At 32.2% G+C, this 18,003-nt stretch overlaps 3 protein-coding genes and 1 long non-coding RNA gene across 4 annotated transcripts; all 4 read right to left on the bottom strand.

Moving 5' to 3' along the window:
* Positions 1–3,738: 3,738 nt before the first annotated feature.
* LOC107616244 (uncharacterized) lies at positions 3,739–5,746 on the bottom strand. Its single transcript, XM_016318226.1, has 4 exons — positions 5,585–5,746; positions 4,907–5,527; positions 4,262–4,315; positions 3,739–3,807 (listed from the first exon to the last, which is right to left on the bottom strand). The coding sequence occupies exons 1-4, from the start codon at positions 5,744–5,746 to the stop codon at positions 3,739–3,741; spliced, it is 906 nt and encodes a 301-aa protein (XP_016173712.1).
* A 45-nt stretch (positions 5,747–5,791) lies between these two features.
* On the bottom strand, positions 5,792–9,957 carry LOC107616245 (uncharacterized). Its single transcript, XM_016318227.1, has 8 exons — positions 9,852–9,957; positions 9,114–9,552; positions 8,164–8,878; positions 7,959–8,088; positions 7,241–7,865; positions 7,088–7,145; positions 6,648–6,930; positions 5,792–6,537 (listed from the first exon to the last, which is right to left on the bottom strand). The coding sequence occupies exons 1-8, from the start codon at positions 9,955–9,957 to the stop codon at positions 5,792–5,794; spliced, it is 3,102 nt and encodes a 1,033-aa protein (XP_016173713.1).
* Positions 9,958–12,226: 2,269 nt separating this feature from the next.
* LOC110266375 (uncharacterized) lies at positions 12,227–13,494 on the bottom strand. Its single transcript, XM_088497849.1, has 4 exons — positions 13,266–13,494; positions 13,036–13,132; positions 12,827–12,915; positions 12,227–12,722 (listed from the first exon to the last, which is right to left on the bottom strand). The coding sequence occupies exons 1-4, from the start codon at positions 13,314–13,316 to the stop codon at positions 12,552–12,554; spliced, it is 408 nt and encodes a 135-aa protein (XP_088353975.1). The 5' UTR covers positions 13,317–13,494; the 3' UTR covers positions 12,227–12,551.
* A 545-nt stretch (positions 13,495–14,039) lies between these two features.
* Positions 14,040–16,656, bottom strand: LOC148546858 (uncharacterized). Its single transcript, XR_015899201.1, has 4 exons — positions 16,594–16,656; positions 14,503–14,630; positions 14,329–14,412; positions 14,040–14,231 (listed from the first exon to the last, which is right to left on the bottom strand). It is a non-coding gene; the product is annotated as an uncharacterized LOC148546858 (long non-coding RNA).
* Positions 16,657–18,003: the final 1,347 nt, after the last annotated feature.

The raw sequence follows: 18,003 nt of genomic DNA, 5'->3' as shown, positions 1-18,003 counted from the left end.
CATTACAAACGATATGAAAAAAAAGAAAATATACAAAAATTAGATCAATATTAAAATATAAAAGACCAGAATGAATATTCAAAAATCATAAATATGATAAAACTGATTTCAAAAAAATCTTTTTTTATATTTTAAAATAATCGATAAAATAATGTAAACAATGATTATATTTTTTAAGCTGAGGAAGAGTTTACAAAACCTAAAAGAATAAAGCCCTACCTGAGAATATGAAATTGGGATTAATAGTTGGGGTACTTTCCAAAATAACTGATCCTTGTAGAGAACACAAAAAAAAAATTCAATGTAAAATTAAAATCATGCTAACAGAAAGCATGAACAAAAACAACTTGATAAGAATTAGATGTTGCACTCAAAGAAGTATGAGACATGTCATGTGTTGAAAATCAACTGTTTCTTTCTTTCCCTTTAAATTTGTAGCTAAACTTTCACTGAATAATACATGCATGTCCAAAAAAAAAAATAAAAGTTTAAAGACAAAAAAAGCTAGCAAAACTGAAAAAAAAAACAAAAAGAAAAAATACAAAACAGAAAACTTAGTTACCAGTGCAATCATTAGGGCAAAAGCTGAAATTGATGCTTGATTTTCAGTTTTTAAAGGATTTACCTTAACAGCACCTCCGTTGTTACTTGGCTGAAGTTTAGTGTCTCGATCTGTCAAAACCTGAAGATAATGAAGTATCCGCCGAGTCACCGAGCAACACTGGTCTGTCGCACGGATTGAAAGCACTGGGAGCCACCGCAGATGAGGACAGGTTGGTACCTTGTAGGAGGATATGGGCTTTTGAATATGGAAAAGTCCAGTGGTAGACTTTGCGGGTTGAGCAAGGTGAAAGGATACAGAGAAAGACGAAGGAGGTTCAGTAAGTATGTTGTTGTCGCGTCTCTTTCTTCTTCTTTTTTTCGCTGGGGGAAAGGTGGAAAGAGTGGGTCGTGACCTTTGGGTTTTACTCTTTGTTGGTGATTACTGTTGATCTTCTTATACCTAAGAAAAAATTAAAAGAACACAAAAATAAAAGATAGTTAATTTAAAAAAAAAAGATTATACTGGACCATTATGAAGAATTAATTACTAATGATCATACAAACTTTTAATATTCGAATTCTTAAGAAGCACTTATTTTTTTTAGTATTTATCACAATTAAAAAGAAGGGTTAAATCTTGAAAAAAAAATCATGAATTATTTTCTTTATTTATTTCTGAGTTTTTGATATTAATAAATTTGATGTATCCTAAACTTTAAGTAATGTTCACATTTTTTCAATTGTTTTTTCTATTGTTAATGCGCATAAAAATGACGAAAAATTACAAAATGCTAAAAAAAAAATAAAAAACTAAATTATTAATAAAAAATTTACGTGACACAAAAATTATTAAGATACAAATTATGAAAATTAGATAAAAAAAATAATTACGGATATATTTATTTTTTTAAAAAATATTTGCTCCTTCTTAAATATGATAGATGTTAAAACAAAAAGTTGATTATTCTTAACAAATTTGGTACTTAAAGTGTTTTTAATAGGACTTAATTAATGATAATGATTTTGAGTTCAAGTAATAAAAAACTGACCTTTTCTATTCTCAACTTCTAATCTCTTTTTAATTAGATTTTTTTTTATATAATCTTGTAGTAGAATAACAATAAAACATTTTTATATAATCGAGATGGAAAATGAGGTATGCTCGACAGAGAGAGACAGAGGAACCATGGGGAGAGGGAACAGACACAACGAAGAGAACAACTCCCTCATGGTGGGATCGAATCGAATCGCAGAGATAGCCATAGCTTCTCTGCATGTGGTCAGAACCGATGAAGGAAGCCGAAATCTCAGTCGAGAATGGGGGTACGGACATCATGCAACAGATGGAGATTGGGTTAGGGATAGAGGAGACGGGGTGAAGTAGAAACGTCTTTTAGGATCCCTAATCAACTAAAAGTGAAGATTTTGTTGAAAAAAATTAGAATAACCTCACTTTAATTAAGTTTATCGTTTAACTGAGATGATTATATTAATCAAAACAAATAACTGCAACGAAGTGTTTTTTAGACTAGTAGTAAAAAAAAATCAATAATTTTATATATTTAACTTTTTTATTTTATGCAAATTCAATGTATTAAAAAATATAGTTTAAATTGAATTTTTTAAAAAATAAAAATCTGGTTCATCTATTAAAACAGATACATTTTAACTAAGAAAGAACAAAACAAAATCAATTGAGATTTGGATAAATTCAGAAAAATAAAATATAAAATAGTAACAATATATTTTATTTGAAAAAAACAATATTAAATTCAAAAAAGTAAATAATCAAGTTTTTGAATAAAATTTAATATTTTCATAAAGATATAGGGCCCGTTTACAAAACTTTAAAAGCAATTTTTTTAACTTTTAACTTATGAAAAGTAGTAATATTAATGTCTGATACAATTTTTAAAACCAAATTGCAACTTTCTAAGAAGCTATTTAGGAGCTTATAGAGAAGTTAAAAAAAGTGACTTCTCTAATAATACATTTACTTTTCATCACATTTCTATAAAATAAGCACTTTTAGAATTAAAAATTCAAACACAAAATAACATATTTATAAGTTACTTTTAATAGAGTCATTTATTATCTAAGTTATTTTATCAAAAGGAAAAGTTGCTTACCCAAACTGGGCCATAGCCAATTAACTTTTTGATAGTCGATAAAATAGTTGTATTTAAAAACTGACTTTTTTAAACGAAAAAAAAAAATCAAAGTAAAATATGAACCATCAATTGTATTCATTAAACAAGAGGGTATATCTTAAATGAGAACAACAATTATGTACTTATAGAGTATGCCATATTTGTATAGACCATTAGATTATATTACATAGAGATCAAAGGTTAATATAAAAGAAGAACATTGATAGACTGTAATAGATACATAATATCTTAGTGCATAATTAAGTACTTTAAATAACAATACTATAACAATACTTAAATTCGTACAAAATTATTTTGAACTAAAACAAAACATTTAAAATTTTAGACATCAAATTAAAATTTTTACTAAATATTAAAACTAAAATAATAAAAAAAATAGAAGACAAAAGGCAGCAAGAATAATTGATACATACATTATAAAAAAGTTACTACTAATAATATATATTACCTAAATATATATGTTAGAAATAAAAAAAAAAATTGTATGGATCGAGTCTAATTAAGATTAAAATAACTTTTTTGTTCATAACATTAAAATGAAATTTGCATTGGTATCATGTGACTTTTCTTGCTATAAGAAGATAAATAATTATTTTTCATTAATAAGATGGTCATATTTTATTTTTATTAATATATTAACAATATAATTTCTTTCTATTTTTTTGAAAAAAATAATATTAGAATTAAAAAAGTAAATAATCAAATTTTTTAATAAAATTTAATATTTTCAAGAAGACACATAATATATGGAAGAACATCAATATATGTGTAGAAGACATTTTTAGGGAAAGATAACAGAGGACCATGATGCCAACTTGGTGTCACAACACCCATTCCTTTCTCAATGAAGCTATTAAACTCAGCGCAAACAATTTTATGTCTACGAAATGCAACAGATGAAATATAAAATAGTTTTTATTAAAAAAATTAAATTAAACAATATAACAAACAATTTAAATGGATTATTGAATGAAAAGGAAAATCGAAATGCAAAACTCGAATAGGGGAGGGTGGATCCATAAACTCACTTTGCTGGAAAAACTCTGCCAATCACATCACCGCTGAGGAAGTAGATTAGGTAGAAACCCGATACCTAGACAATGATTGAAAAAAGTAAACCATGATCCATAAATATCAGAAAATATAAGTAGAAATTTCATCTTTCTAATCATTATAAAAACCAAAATATTGATAAAATAGACAAACCACATACAAAAAAAAAACCTCAACAACTAACAAAAGGAGAAATGATAATCAAATTAACACGAAATTGTAAACAATGAAGATGAAGAAGATGAATCCAATTGATAGACCATATTCAAATTAACATCAACTTCCAAAGGATGTAAAAAAGAACATGAACCCAGAAATATACGAAGCCAGATAGACAATTCGCAAATTAGCAGATTCACAAACCCTAGATAGTAAAACATGGATTAACAGTCTAAGAGATACGAAATTTCGTCACAAGGATATACACAATGAACAAAAAGGAAAACGATGAAGACGAAAACAAGTTTGGAAGTAAAAGGACCAGAAGAGTGTACCTGATTGATTGGTTGCAAATCTTCTATTTGAGACTCTATGGGAAAATCCTTAACCTGCAATGAATGACAAGGAACCAAACACCGAAGAAACAGAGCATGTAGACAATGTTTGGTAGGGCAGAGGGAAGCAGATCAAGAGATGAAAACAAAGGGGCTTGGGTTCAATTTGATGATTGCCTAATCAACTAAATCCGCGAAAAAAAGGGGCTTGCGTGAAGGAATCGCGAGAAAAGACAACTGACGGCAAAAGCAAAGAGGAGCACATGCACCCTTCATGAGGAGAAGCCACGCTGGAGAAGAACGTCCAGCTTGAATGTCTACGGGCCTGAAACGCAGATAGCTCTCCACATCGGAGATGAAACCACGCGTATGCTAATATATAGTAATATATTCTATATTTATAAATCGTATGAATACTCTTCTTTCATAACATCCTTTGATTTTCATTTAATAAAATCTAACGGTTCATAAAAATTCGTGCATCTAGTGCACACAAAATGGTTGAGACAATTTTACACATACCCCAAAGAAACTGTCCCTCTTTAAAGAAAACATACACCAAAACAAAACTATAAATTACACAGATTAGATTAGAATGTATAAGAAGAAACTACATTATATCTTATCAAAAACTTCCGTAAATACAACGTTCTCAATCCTGATAGGATCAACTAATCCATCATCACAAAGTAAAATCTTAAGACCATTTCTATTCCTAACTCGGAAAACAGCTACATAAAGTTGACCGTGACAAAACACAGGACGACGCAAGAACAAACCGACTGTTGATAATGTCTGACCCTGGCTCTTGTTTATTGTCATCGCAAACGACAGAGAAACCGGAAACTGACGACGTTGGAATTTAAACGGTATAACCGTATCACTGGGAATCATATTCATTCTACTGATAAAAACTTTATCCCCAACATTGCTACCAGAAACATTATTCGCACCGATCACATTTCTCCCTAAATCTCGCACAACAAGTCGAGTCCCATTACACAAACCCCCAGCTGGATCAATATTCCTCAACAAAATAATAGGCACGCCTATTTTCAACTTCAACGAATGATTAGGTAGACCAGAACACGTAATCTGATTCAAGAATTCAACATTTATCCAATCAACATCAACATCAGAATAGACATCACTACCACATATCGAATCAGCACTGAGATAATTTTTCTCCTCCCCGGACAACAAGTCAACTATATAATTGTTTATCTCTTCAACATTGTCGACAGTCGGAGCCAAAATTGCCCTATCCTAGAAAAAACTTGGATCACGAAAATTCTGAACCAAATTCGGATAGATTGTATTTACAATATCTTCCACTGGATTCTCCAAGACAGGAATTATTAGATCAGAAGGAATATCAACAAAAAGTTTATCATTGACCACTGTTCCAGATCGACCTTCACCGACTTGAAGTATCCAATCTGAAAATGACCTTAACTCCTGAGGAGTTGATTGTTCCAATCCCATTGTTAACCTCATATTTTTAGTCAGACACAAAACTTCGCAATATTTTCAGAGGACAGAAGAATTTATCGAAGCCATCACAATCTCAGCACGAGAACCTTTCGGAATAACTGGCAAGACCTGCCTGAAATCACCACCGAGAATGACCACCTTCCCACCAAAAGGTAAATTTTTATTCCTATCAGAGACCGAAACTATTATATCACGTAACGTCCTATCGAGCGCTTCAAATTCCAACTTGTTAGTCATCGGTGCCTCATCCCAAATAATCAAATCGGCCAATCGGACTACCTCAGCTTTTGCACTATCCTTCTTAATCCGACAAACAGTATCTTCAGTCAGCTCAACAGGAATATTGAACATAGAATGCGCCGTCTTACCACCAGGTAACAACAGAGAAGCAATTTTACTAGAAGCAACGTTTATAACAATCCTTTTCTCAGCTCGCAATCTAGCCGACAAAACCCTGTATAAAAAAGTTTTTCCAGTGCCACCAAACCCATACACAAAAAAGAATCTGTGCCTCTTATTCGAAACGCAATCAATAATTTTATCGTAGACCACCATCTGTTCTTCATTTAACTTTAAGACATTTGCATCATGCTCACGAGTCAAAGAAACAGTGTCATACTGCAACTCACGCAGCAGCATCAAGTTGCTAAATTGAGACACTAAAGAGTTATTAGGAACCGGCATGCCAACATAATTTCTCAATGATTTTCCATTACTCTGCAATATTTTTTCAATCTCCAACAAACAAAATGTTTGCAACTCGTCCTGACTCATCGTTAGATCTACGTTTAACGATAATTAATAAATATTAGCACGATAATATAATTTCTGCACTGTCTGTGTTCGTGTGTGCCTGCTTGTCATATAATAAAACCATGAACAAAATTCTTACCAGGATATTGCAGCTCATGCCTTCTGCGATAAAGAATATCATCAGACAAATAAGCCCAAGTTTGTTCCCAAACTGACAGAGGCCTTCCCATGGAACCAGATAGCAACAACATCACAAAAAGCCGCCTTAGCTGTGCAGCGGACGCTACCTTGGCGACTTCCTTAATAGCAGAAATATACTCCTTATCATCTATCAAGAATCCCATGGCAGAACATGCCTCCTGAAATGTATCATAAGTAACACCATCCACGGTTCTTATACTTCGAAAACTAGTACAACCTCTCTGCACATTCAAAAGCATCCGCATATAGAAAAGTTCACTAGATGACGGATGAGCAAAACTCAATCTTCCAATTGAGAATCCCCTCTGTCTCGGCTTCCACTCCCTACTGTTCGAACAATAGACAAATTTTCATGGATATTCAACATATGTTAAAGACCGCCCATCCGGGAACCGCCTGTTGGCCATCATCCAATTCGTAAACATTGTCAGCAAATCTTTGTTGCGCAAATAAACATGAGTAGTGATATCAGCATCATCAAATACAACATGTTGCTGGTTCGGCAAATGAAAAGTCAACCTCTATACTAACGGCCATCTATGATGAATATCATAAGCAAAAATTCTCCACATGGATTCAGACGGTGATAAATAACGACAATCGTAATACTGCTTGATCTCATCAACCACCTGAGAAGATTCACCAACATGATATGTTTCTCCAACAGTTGCAGTCACCCAATCCGAACCCTTATTGATATACTTAAAAAGATACTTGATGACGTTTGACTTGTTACAGAACTCAAGATTTATGTGAGCTTGATATTTCATTAACAGCAGTGGATTATAAGGCACAACAAATCTGTTGTCAATATCAACGTCGTTGATCTTCACTGTCACACCCATATTACGACGTCTATATATCGGATAGCCATCTTCATCAAAGCTCGTTTGATCAACGAATCTTTTCGAATAAAATTTTGAGCACTTACCATCTTTCATGCAAGGAGAACTCGGTCTAAGTCGACTGCAGGGACCATGGATCATGTACTTGGTGACGACATTATAAAGAGCTGGAAATTTGAGGGGATTGGGTAGCTCGGCACAGATGAATTCATCAACAATTTCAACACTTTGTAAGTTGCTTTCCCTGTTAAGCCATAGTAACATGTATGCATGTGGTAGACCTCTTTTTTGGAACTCAATACTATACATACCTAAAAAATACAAAAGCATCATTAAGAATCCAGACAACAACATGTCCGAGCACAACAGACAAAAATTGAAATGCCAAGATAGAAATAACATACCTGCACTAAGTGGACCAAAAAACACACCTTCCTTAAGATCGCTTAGCAGATATTTCAACTTAGCATGAAAAACACGGCAAGAGATATCAGGACGATCAGCGATGGAAATTCGCTCTCGCTCTGTGAATCGCTGAAATTCAGGCTAATTTGGATTACACGTAATAGTAAGGAATAAATCTGGATAGCCAAAATGTTTACAGATTGCCATCGCATCCTGACAACAATTAAACATATAACGTCTACCACCAGTGAAGAAAGAAGGTAAGATGACTCGCGTCCCAATTGAAGAAGCTTCGTCATCACCACGACGCATAGCCTCTTCTATTCCTTGAAGCACTTCTCCTCTAATTGTACTTTGCTTCATTCTAATCTCATACAACCTCTGGGACTCAATCATGGTGAAACAGTCAACAACAAATTGTTGAAATAATCGCCTACACTTGTGAATAATTCCATCTTCTTGCTCCCTAATCTGCAGACGAAAACATATGAATTCCCTGAGAGAAACCCTTGTTCTCCTTCCAGGGACATATCCACCAACTTGACCACGATAAGGAAAATTCAACTGGTAACCATCCTCGCCATATGAAAACAACAACGGATACTGTAAGGGCCAATACAGAGCATGAGTTTCATAGATATGCTGCAACTGACCAGCAGTAGATCGAACAATAATGTCGCGACCATAATCCGACGAATTAAAATCTCCAACAATCAGAGCAGCAACTTCGTCACAAGATGGAGTATTGTAAGTTCTTTGATCAATCTTCCTATGCGAATACAACTTCAAAGAGAAGATCTCGGATGGATGACACTGATAGAATTCTCTGACTCTTCGAAATGACTGTGCTATGACGTTATGAGTATCGATCATTTCCAACAACTCAGTTATCAATTCTCGATCTATCTCAGATGTTTGCCTAAAACAAATATACATTAACCACAAAATTATATTAAAAAACCACACAGAACACAATTTCGATATGTTTTGATACATCATTATCATTGAGAACTGATTAATAACGCATTATAACGGGAATAAAACACAATATAACTATGCAATGACAGGTATTAACCTATTTTCAATGCAAATAACATTAAAACATCAGGGAAATAAAATAAAAAAATAAACAACAACATTTTAAACACACATACCGAAAGATTTCCTGCCTATGCATTATCTCATGCTGAGTGTCGTATATATATAATTGCTCAAATTTAGGCTTCTGACCAGGATCTGGGAGCAAACTTCCAATCCGATGATAATTTTGATCAATTATTATAAACTGCGGTGGACCACTCCCATCATTCACTGAATCCAGTACCTTACCACCAAGAGACGTGAAGGCAAACATATTGTTATAAGATCGAATATTTTTTTGGAAATACAAACTCTTCCTATCATGTCCATTAATAAAATTATATAGCAGATCTGGGGACTTTCGAAGATAAGGTAACTGAATTTTCCCTTTTGAGCAACAAACAGTAAAAACAGGACGATTAATTATAGAGTCTCTTTCAACACGTTTCGATAACCAAAAACACGCCCCACAGATTGAACATTCATAGTTAGGATCACCAACATCAAGACAACCTGGTAAAGATAAAGCAGAAAAAAACATGCATAACAATAAAAATTTTTTTATCTCAATTAGATGCCATGAAATAGATTGAACATAAAATGAATAAACCATTAGCTTACTGATATAATATATAATAAATACTTGACTCGTTTAAATTTTGTCAAAAGAATATATCACAAAACACTTTCTATTTTACACTGCCTGAATAATATCTCATCACGGAAGCACAATGGAATCTTTTAAAACTAAGTAAATAAGATTTTTATTTGAGTATTCTTGAATAATAGATGATTTAAGAAAGAGAGCGTACCTTGTATCTCACTTTGCAAGAACAGAGGATGATCAATAACAGAACCAACTTGACTGAATGAATTTATCGAAAGATCATATATTTCTGATTGGTCTATATCATTCATTTTAATTTAAATTAATAGAAATTTGTGTAAATATATATTTAACAACCAAATATAAAAAAAATTCATGATGAAATAAGAAATGAATTAATTATTTAATAATCAGCATAAAAATTGAACATTAAAAATGTAATAAACTACAAAAATCAATCTGAATTAACATTGATTTATTAAAAAAGAAAATGTAGATAAAGCCTAATGCATATTCAAGAAGAGTTTGTTTTTTTTTTTTTAAACATTAGAATAGACTTTGTTTCATTATTTTAATCACTCATATTAATTGTGTAAGTTCGAATTAAATAATCCAAATCACAATTAGAATCATCTTGTATTTTTTTAGACTTTAATGACTATATTGGTGCATAGCATTTTCCAAAATTTTTAAGGAACTCCCTTTTTTCTTTTTTATTTTAATTGAGTCATTACACCATTTTTTTTTCTTAATTGGCTGCAAAAGCTTTGTTTTTCTTTTAATTGAATCCATGAACCATATTTTTTTGTTGTAAATACATCCTGATATAATTGAGCGAATCAATATCAAGAGTGGCCTAATTAAAAAAAAAGGAATTTTGTCTGAGGGACATAATTGAAACAAAAAAGATATTATATGCACCTAATAGAAATTTTCAAAAAATTAGAGGACCAAGAGAGTAATTATTTTTTTTAATATGCAATTATTGATTATGACACCAAATTAAAAAAGTTTCAACAAATACCCGTCGTGTATTATATAGCTACAAAAGTTAATTCATTAACTAATTACGTGAATCTAACCACATAACCGAGAAATTTTTCATACTGTCCAAGGCAAGAATACACCCTAATTAAACAGTTTAATAACCTCTAGTACTTGTGTATCTTTCAAAATAACTATATAAATTAAGCCTATTTAGTGATCCAAATGATTTTATAAGCAAATTTATGATCGGATTAATTATTTCAACCATATGCGGCAACTGGTCAGGGTTACACTAGATAATTTAACTACCTTAAGTAATTGTTCGCTTTGAATCAAGTATTAACTATTTTAATCACTTTCAGCCATGTGAAAAAAACAGGAACTAAACAAGTTCACGATCATGTTACGTAATTTAATAACAACTTATCATAATTTAGGATGATTATAGTTATTTTGAATGATATTTAGAATAATTATATCATTTTTAATTTTACAAATATTAATTGAGATGTCAAATTAAAAAAGAATCAAGTATAGAAGTCTCCTGATATGTTTAATTAGGGATTGTATGAGTTACTAATAGTTAAAGTAAACCTTTTAGGTATAAAACTGCAAAAAAATAATAGTAAATCAACAAACGAATGTGTTATTACATATAAACCAAAAGAACTTAAAATATAATTTAACAAAAATAAAATTGGACAGGGATAGAATACTTAAAGATATTATTGTACCTGACAAAATAAAAGTTGAACTCTAATAAACATTCTGGGACATGTCAACTAAATTTTCTAAAAGATAAAAATGAACAGAAACATTGGAAACATATAAAATAAAGAGATAAATTATTAGAAACATAAGGATTAACTACAAAAATATAGGTAGAGCAACAAAAATTACTCGAATAATCATTCAAAGACACAACAGGCGTCGAGGAATGGAGCACCTCTAAAAGATTAGAAAAGGAACAAAATTAAAGACTCCGATGGATATAAAATCATTGAAAATTCGACCAAAATACAAAAAATATCACAAAAGTAAAATCAATACTGACCTCTTGCATTTCGATTGTGACTTTGTGTTCGCTTTCTTTTCAAAGAATTTCTCCTATATTCTCTAGCACGAACAGAATTTTGAGACATCTTTGTTACGCGTACTAAATAAAACAAGAGTTTGAAACACAAACCACAAAAACTTCCCCTAATTTATTGCCAAAAAGGCATCAACGTTGTTAAGTACCCATGAAAAAATAGGTATTAAAAAAAAGGGGGGTCGCTAGGAAAACAAATTGTCAATCTATTCACTGACAAATTTTTTTTCTTTTTTTGGGGGAGTAAGTATTGAAGTTAACTTTATCAAAGCTAAACACACCAAGAAAGAACTTACATAACCATACACAGCTTTGATAAGGGAGAAAAGCAAAAAAAATAAAATAAAGTATTCTAATCAACACCAATAACTAATTGACATGAAAAGATAAAGTTGTAAAACAATGAATAAATAAAAATTAAAAACTGCTACATTTCATGAAAATATTGATAATGATATGAACAATTACATATGGCTATCTCTCCTATGATAAGGAGAATTTCAACATCTGACTACCTATCCTAGTATGTAACCTAAACAGGCTACAACATTGAAAATGTGTCCAATCCCTAGCAAAGTCACTATTACAAAAAAAGGGGGTTGAGAATAGACATACTTGACACATAACCGGACCCAACACAAAAGGAAAACCCCTATATCTAACAATCCTATTTGTTGAACACAATCCAAAAAAGTCAAATCAAAATAGCATCTAGCCAGCATGATTACATTTCGATCTATTTGGAATCGCAAGCCTTCTTAAACGCTTATAAGTATACTATATAAAATACCTACACCTACACACAACAGCTCAATTCCACACCTTCAATCACACCCCATTAACCTTGGCAACCTTGGACCCATGCCCATCTGCAACAGTAGCCGCTTCTTCAAATTGGGAATTCAAATTCCTCTTGCCCCTGGAGGTGACAACATCATTTTCATGAGTAAGCTTTTCTCCATATTGGCAACGTGCATGGAGAACGTGGGATAGCACCTCCTATGACAAACAAAATAACAAAACCTATGAAAGTCACTCAAGATTGCAAAATCCATTTAGAAACAGCACACGTAGGAAGGAGAAAAAAATTTATATAACAGAACCTGAGTTTCCTTTTCTGGTGAGCTAAGCAATATATCCAGTTCAGCAGAAAGATCATCACTAATAGTATCATTGGTGGGTGTTTTCTCATCTTTTCCATCTTCACCATTAATTAAGGCAGCAAACTCAGTCCCTCCAGAAACAGCAGGCTATTTTTCAGCCAGAAAATCTATAAGACTTGGGGATTTAGATAAAATCCCATAACACTCACCAGCAACTTTTTCACTTTTGATACAAGTCTTTGATGACTCCTCTTTAATACCAATATTTCCTTTTTCACACAGGACAGATTTGTGTAAATCAGGCTCCTATTCACATGGCATAAGAGTTTAAAGATACATTACACCATAAGAAAAATTCACCAAAGCAGAATATAAAAAAAAAGAGAAAGAACAAAACATGAATTTACACAATCTAAGGATAATTATAAGTATATGTAACCTTTTTTGGAGTAGACTCGTCATCAGCATCATAATTGGGAAGTTCAAACATGGTAATAATGGTGGGATCATCACATATTCTCCTAACCCGAAAAGTGCCATAAAATGTATCATGTGGGACACCATTGGTACCAACCTTCAGCAGTAACTTCTTTCCAATGATCCCTTGAAAAATGGGAGGATAAGTATCCCCACATACAAGCTATTTTGAAAGTAATACATAGGAAATACAGAGTTTAAATAACACATATCACATCCCATAAAGTGAACAACACACAAAAGACAAACTAAGTACATACACTTGCATCTCTTTGAACCTCAGTAAACAAGTCAGCACATGATTTCTTAAGCAAATAAGATGCCTCACGATCAAAGAGAAGGAAAATACCCTCCCCACTATGATCTTCAACTGTTATTTTAAGTTTAAATATGAAGAGAGGGAAAAAAAACGAACACAATGATTCAGAAAAAATAATACCAAGAAACATTATTTTTACAAACAATCCACAAGACAAAATAAAAATACATTTTGAACAAAATTGCTGACCTTGAAATGACATTAGTTATATGCTTCAAACAGAAATCACAGTAATATACACCATTCTAAGGATAAATACCCTTTCCACACACACAAGCAGAATACCACCAGCCTCCATCTTCAACAATACCTTGGATTGTACCAAAAATGATAAAAGAACCCTCCTATCCAAATGGCATTTCAGAATTTGTTAACAATATGAATGAAAAATCAAATCTGGAAATTGTTTTGATTTTTTTTTCAGTTCATTTGTGCATAAAATAAACATAAACACAACTAACTCAAAAGAAGACAACCTGATTGTTATTTTAAAGCTCTTCAATGGTGCATTTTCTAGTTAAACGCATGAAATCATCTTCCAAGGACACAACTTTACCCTCATTTGTAATAAACAGTGGCTGGGTACCATTCACACCTTGCTCAATCATACTAAAAGAAAAAAATTATGCAAATACTTGTACTTGTTACCCCAGATTGGCTGTAAATAAAGAATACAATAAAAATCAACAAAATAAACCATCCTAACCTCTGCCTGAACTCAACAACTTCAGGAAGATCAGATTAAATAACATTTGAGTGGCATACATCACATTTTGAAGGTCTACTTGACCTACACAGGAACACAAAAAGAGTCAAGCAAAAGTTTATTGGAGACAACACCTAGAGCAGCAATGAGATGTACAGAAAACAAACAATATACCCCTAAAGAACTTGACTTTTGCAAGTTGAATGACTACAACAGGCTGCTCCACATAGCCAGAGGCAAGGAAATGATTTACTTGATTAACATAGTCCCCAAACAATGCACATCGCAAGGTAAGACTGAAACTGAAAACATAACAAAGAATGAAACATAAAATAAGGAGAAAAAGTGATTAAAACATAAAGAGAAACCAGCAGGAATGACTCAATCAACATACTCTTTCGAAGTTAATTCCAGCACAATCATTTTCACAATTTTCCCCTCTTTTGCATATTCTTTCTATTCTCCCACTGAAGTTAAAAGACCAATAACATATATTCCAAATAAACACAACCTATTAAATATTCAAAGCATTTGTTAAAAAAACTTAAATAATAGTAGACAAAGAAGATAGACACACCAACTAAAAAATCATAATCTTCGGTCATGTTCAGCAGCTCAGAAAAAGGAAACATGTTGAAACAAGTCTTAGGGATAACATCTTCATCAACAGCTACAACAGTGGTTCGGTGAAGGAAAACCAATTTGAATTCATGAGAAGTTGCTCTATAACTACCATGATTTGACACAACAGTAAAGTATGCCATTCTATAAACTTGACCATCAACTATAAGATCCCTAAACCTATTAAGGAGCGGTTTCTTAACTGTAGCTTGAATTTTTCCACACTAGAAATCCAACAAAAGAACAAAATCAGATTAGTGAAACACATAATTTAAAGTTAAAAATTTAAAAAACAAATAACACCATATTTAAAAGAGAAGCTAATAGGGGCTAACATTCTCATCAAGGAGAATCATCTCCATTGAGTTAGGAACCTCATGGTTACCAAAAGAGGGTACAACCCAAAGCCTTAGAACCCTAACTTTCAGCCTCCAAGCCTATCTAGGAGGATGCATCTTAGAAATCATATCAAATGGAGGAGGCATTGCAGTAAAAAAAAAAGGAGATAAACAGAGTTGATGAAATAGATCAAAATGAAAACAAAAAAATACTGAAATAGATAGAGCTTAGGAGGAAATAGAAGAGAGAAGAATGTTTGTGCATTGAATGTGGTCTACCAACAATCCTTTTATAGAAAAAAATCAACACACAAACTCACCTTTTTGAATTCAAATTGAGGATGAAAATGGAGGGAAAACAAAATCTGAGTCCATATGCATCTCCATTCAATGGCATAGAGACAACTAATCATAAGAGCAAAACGTGAACCAACACAAAAAAAGGAAAAACAAGTGAAACTTTCAAGAAATCAAGAAATAGGGAGCAAAAAATGAGATATCACACCATACCTACTACAGTGCACCTACATGTCATTACACCATAGGGAAGACAATCATCAACTACCCCAAACAATGATTCTACTCATGGCCATGAGAGTTGGTAAATGTCTTAGGTAGGGATACATTGGAAACAGGAAATCAATGGGAAAAGAAAGTATAGACAAACATCAATAAAAATCTGTCAATCACATCAACATTCAAGAAATAGGTGAGATTGAAACCTCATACCTTGATACTAATTCCAAAATTTCCAATGAAGAATATATAGCACAACCTTATTATGTGTGCAGTAAACATTTTCATGGGAAGACCAGTTGATATCTAATTTTTTTTCACAAACACCAAAAAAATGTAATGCAATTCAGTTGAACTTAAAAAATAAATAAATGACCAGCAGGTTATACATCAATTTCTGTCAAGACATGAATAGGACAGAATGGAATTCGGAATGAAAAACTTGAATGGGAGTGGCAAAAGCATATTCCTTTATCAAAGAAGAACAAGAATTCATAACAATCAGCTCTACTTCTATGCAACATGGGAAATATACAGCACTCTTTGCATAACCAATAAAGAATTCAAATGCAAATGACGTGATTAACAAAAGGTTTCTTCAAGATGCAAATAAATCACTAAGAAGTTATCAATCAATTGGTATCAATCACATCACCATTCATCAAATACACTACCTAGAAGAGAATTTCCTAGTAACACAAATAATGGAGCGATGCCATCTGATTGTGAGAAAGCCACTTCCTTCTTATCAATCACATCACCACTGACCAAATAGATAGAAACCCCATACCTTGATACGGATACACACATTTTCAGTGAAAATGTATGGCAGAACATCATTTTCCGTGCAGAACAGATCTTCAAGGGAAGATAACCTAATCAACGTATAGGTATTTGGAGGAGAGAATTCCTTGTTAGTCAAAAAGTTCTTTTATACAAACAAGAAAAAAATGGAATGAAATTGACCTAAAATCAAATCAAACTACATAAAGGAACAACCAGCAAGCTATACATCAATTTCTGTGAATGACATGACTACCAATAGAACATATTAGGTACAAAACTCATTCCCTCATCATGATTCACACAACCCACATGCAACCACCAATTCACTTGATGTAAACTTGATGGATTTGTTGAATATATAGAAAATAAAAAAATAAAAATAGATTCATGATATTTTAATATTGTATTTAATGGGTCTACTCTCAATATAATTATGAGAGTGCTTCATAAAATTTGAAATTAAACATAAAATGAAAGAACATGATCCTGAATACAGAAAATAGTATAAAAACTAAATGGATTTGTTGAATATATACAAAGTAAAAGATTAAAAATAGATTCATCAGTTGATATATAGGATTTAATGGGTCTACTTTGGATATAATTAAATGAAGCACACAAATGCATCACAATTAGTTCTATTTGTATGACAGAGGCTCACCTTTTTTAATTCAAATTGAATATGAAAATGCAGGGAAAACAAAATATGAGTCCATATCCATCTCCATTCAATGCCATAGAGACAACTAATGAGAGGCGTAAAACCTGAACAAACACAAAAACAGCAAGAACAAGTGAAACTTTCAAGAAATCAAGAAATGTGGACCAAATCACACCATACTTGCTACATTGCACCTACATGTCATTTCACCATAGGGAAGGCAGTCATCAACTACCCCAAACAATCATTGTACTCATGGCATTGAGAGTTGGTAAATGTCTTAGTTAGGCATACATTGAAAACAGCAAATGAATTAAAAAAAAAAGGTATATAGATAAACTGAAAAAAAAATATACACAAACATGAATAAAAATCTGTCAATCACATAACCACCAATAGAATACATTAGCTACAAAACCAATTCCTTGATAATGATTCTCACAACCCACATGCAACCAGCAATTCATAATAGGTAAACTTAATGAATTTGATGGACATACCTAAAAAAAAAAAGGAAAGATCCATCAATGGGATTATTTAATCAGAATTGAAATGAGAATGCAAGACTTGAACAGTAGAGGATGCAATTCGGAGTGCAAAAAAATTGAATGGGAGTGGAAAAATCACATTCCTTTATCAAAGAAGCACAAAAATTCATGACAATCAGCTCTACTTCTATGCAAAAAAAAGGAAAGATCCATCAATGGGATTATTGAATCAGAATTGAAATCGGAATGCAAGACTTGAACAGCA

This window comes from Arachis ipaensis, chromosome B9 (assembly GCF_059453495.1).
Source record: "Arachis ipaensis isolate K30076 ecotype BB chromosome B9, ASM5945349v1, whole genome shotgun sequence".
Classification (NCBI taxonomy): Eukaryota; Viridiplantae; Streptophyta; class Magnoliopsida; order Fabales; family Fabaceae; genus Arachis; species Arachis ipaensis.
This window is presented reverse-complemented; position numbering and strand designations above follow the sequence as displayed.

Coding starts and splice junctions, on each gene's coding strand:
- LOC107616245 (XM_016318227.1), bottom strand. CDS start 9,957: ATGAATGATATAGACCAATCAGAAATATATGATCTTTCGATAAATTCA. Junction 8,879..9,113: donor CATAGGCAGGAAATCTTTCG/GTATGTGTGTTT, acceptor TATTTGTTTTAG/GCAAACATCTGAGATAGATC. Junction 6,931..7,087: donor AGGCGGTTCCCGGATGGGCG/GTCTTTAACATA, acceptor TTGAATGTGCAG/AGAGGTTGTACTAGTTTTCG.
- LOC110266375 (XM_088497849.1), bottom strand. CDS start 13,316: ATGTTTGAACTTCCCAATTATGATGCTGATGACGAGTCTACTCCAAAA. Junction 13,133..13,265: donor ACGAGTCTACTCCAAAAAAG/GTTACATATACT, acceptor CCATGTGAATAG/GAGCCTGATTTACACAAATC. Junction 12,723..12,826: donor CACCAGAAAAGGAAACTCAG/GTTCTGTTATAT, acceptor TGTTTGTCATAG/GAGGTGCTATCCCACGTTCT.
- LOC107616244 (XM_016318226.1), bottom strand. CDS start 5,746: ATGGGATTGGAACAATCAACTCCTCAGGAGTTAAGGTCATTTTCAGAT. Junction 5,528..5,584: donor AGAATCCAGTGGAAGATATT/GTAAATACAATC, acceptor AGTTTTTTCTAG/GATAGGGCAATTTTGGCTCC. Junction 3,808..4,261: donor ATTTGCAACCAATCAATCAG/GTACACTCTTCT, acceptor ATCATTGTCTAG/GTATCGGGTTTCTACCTAAT.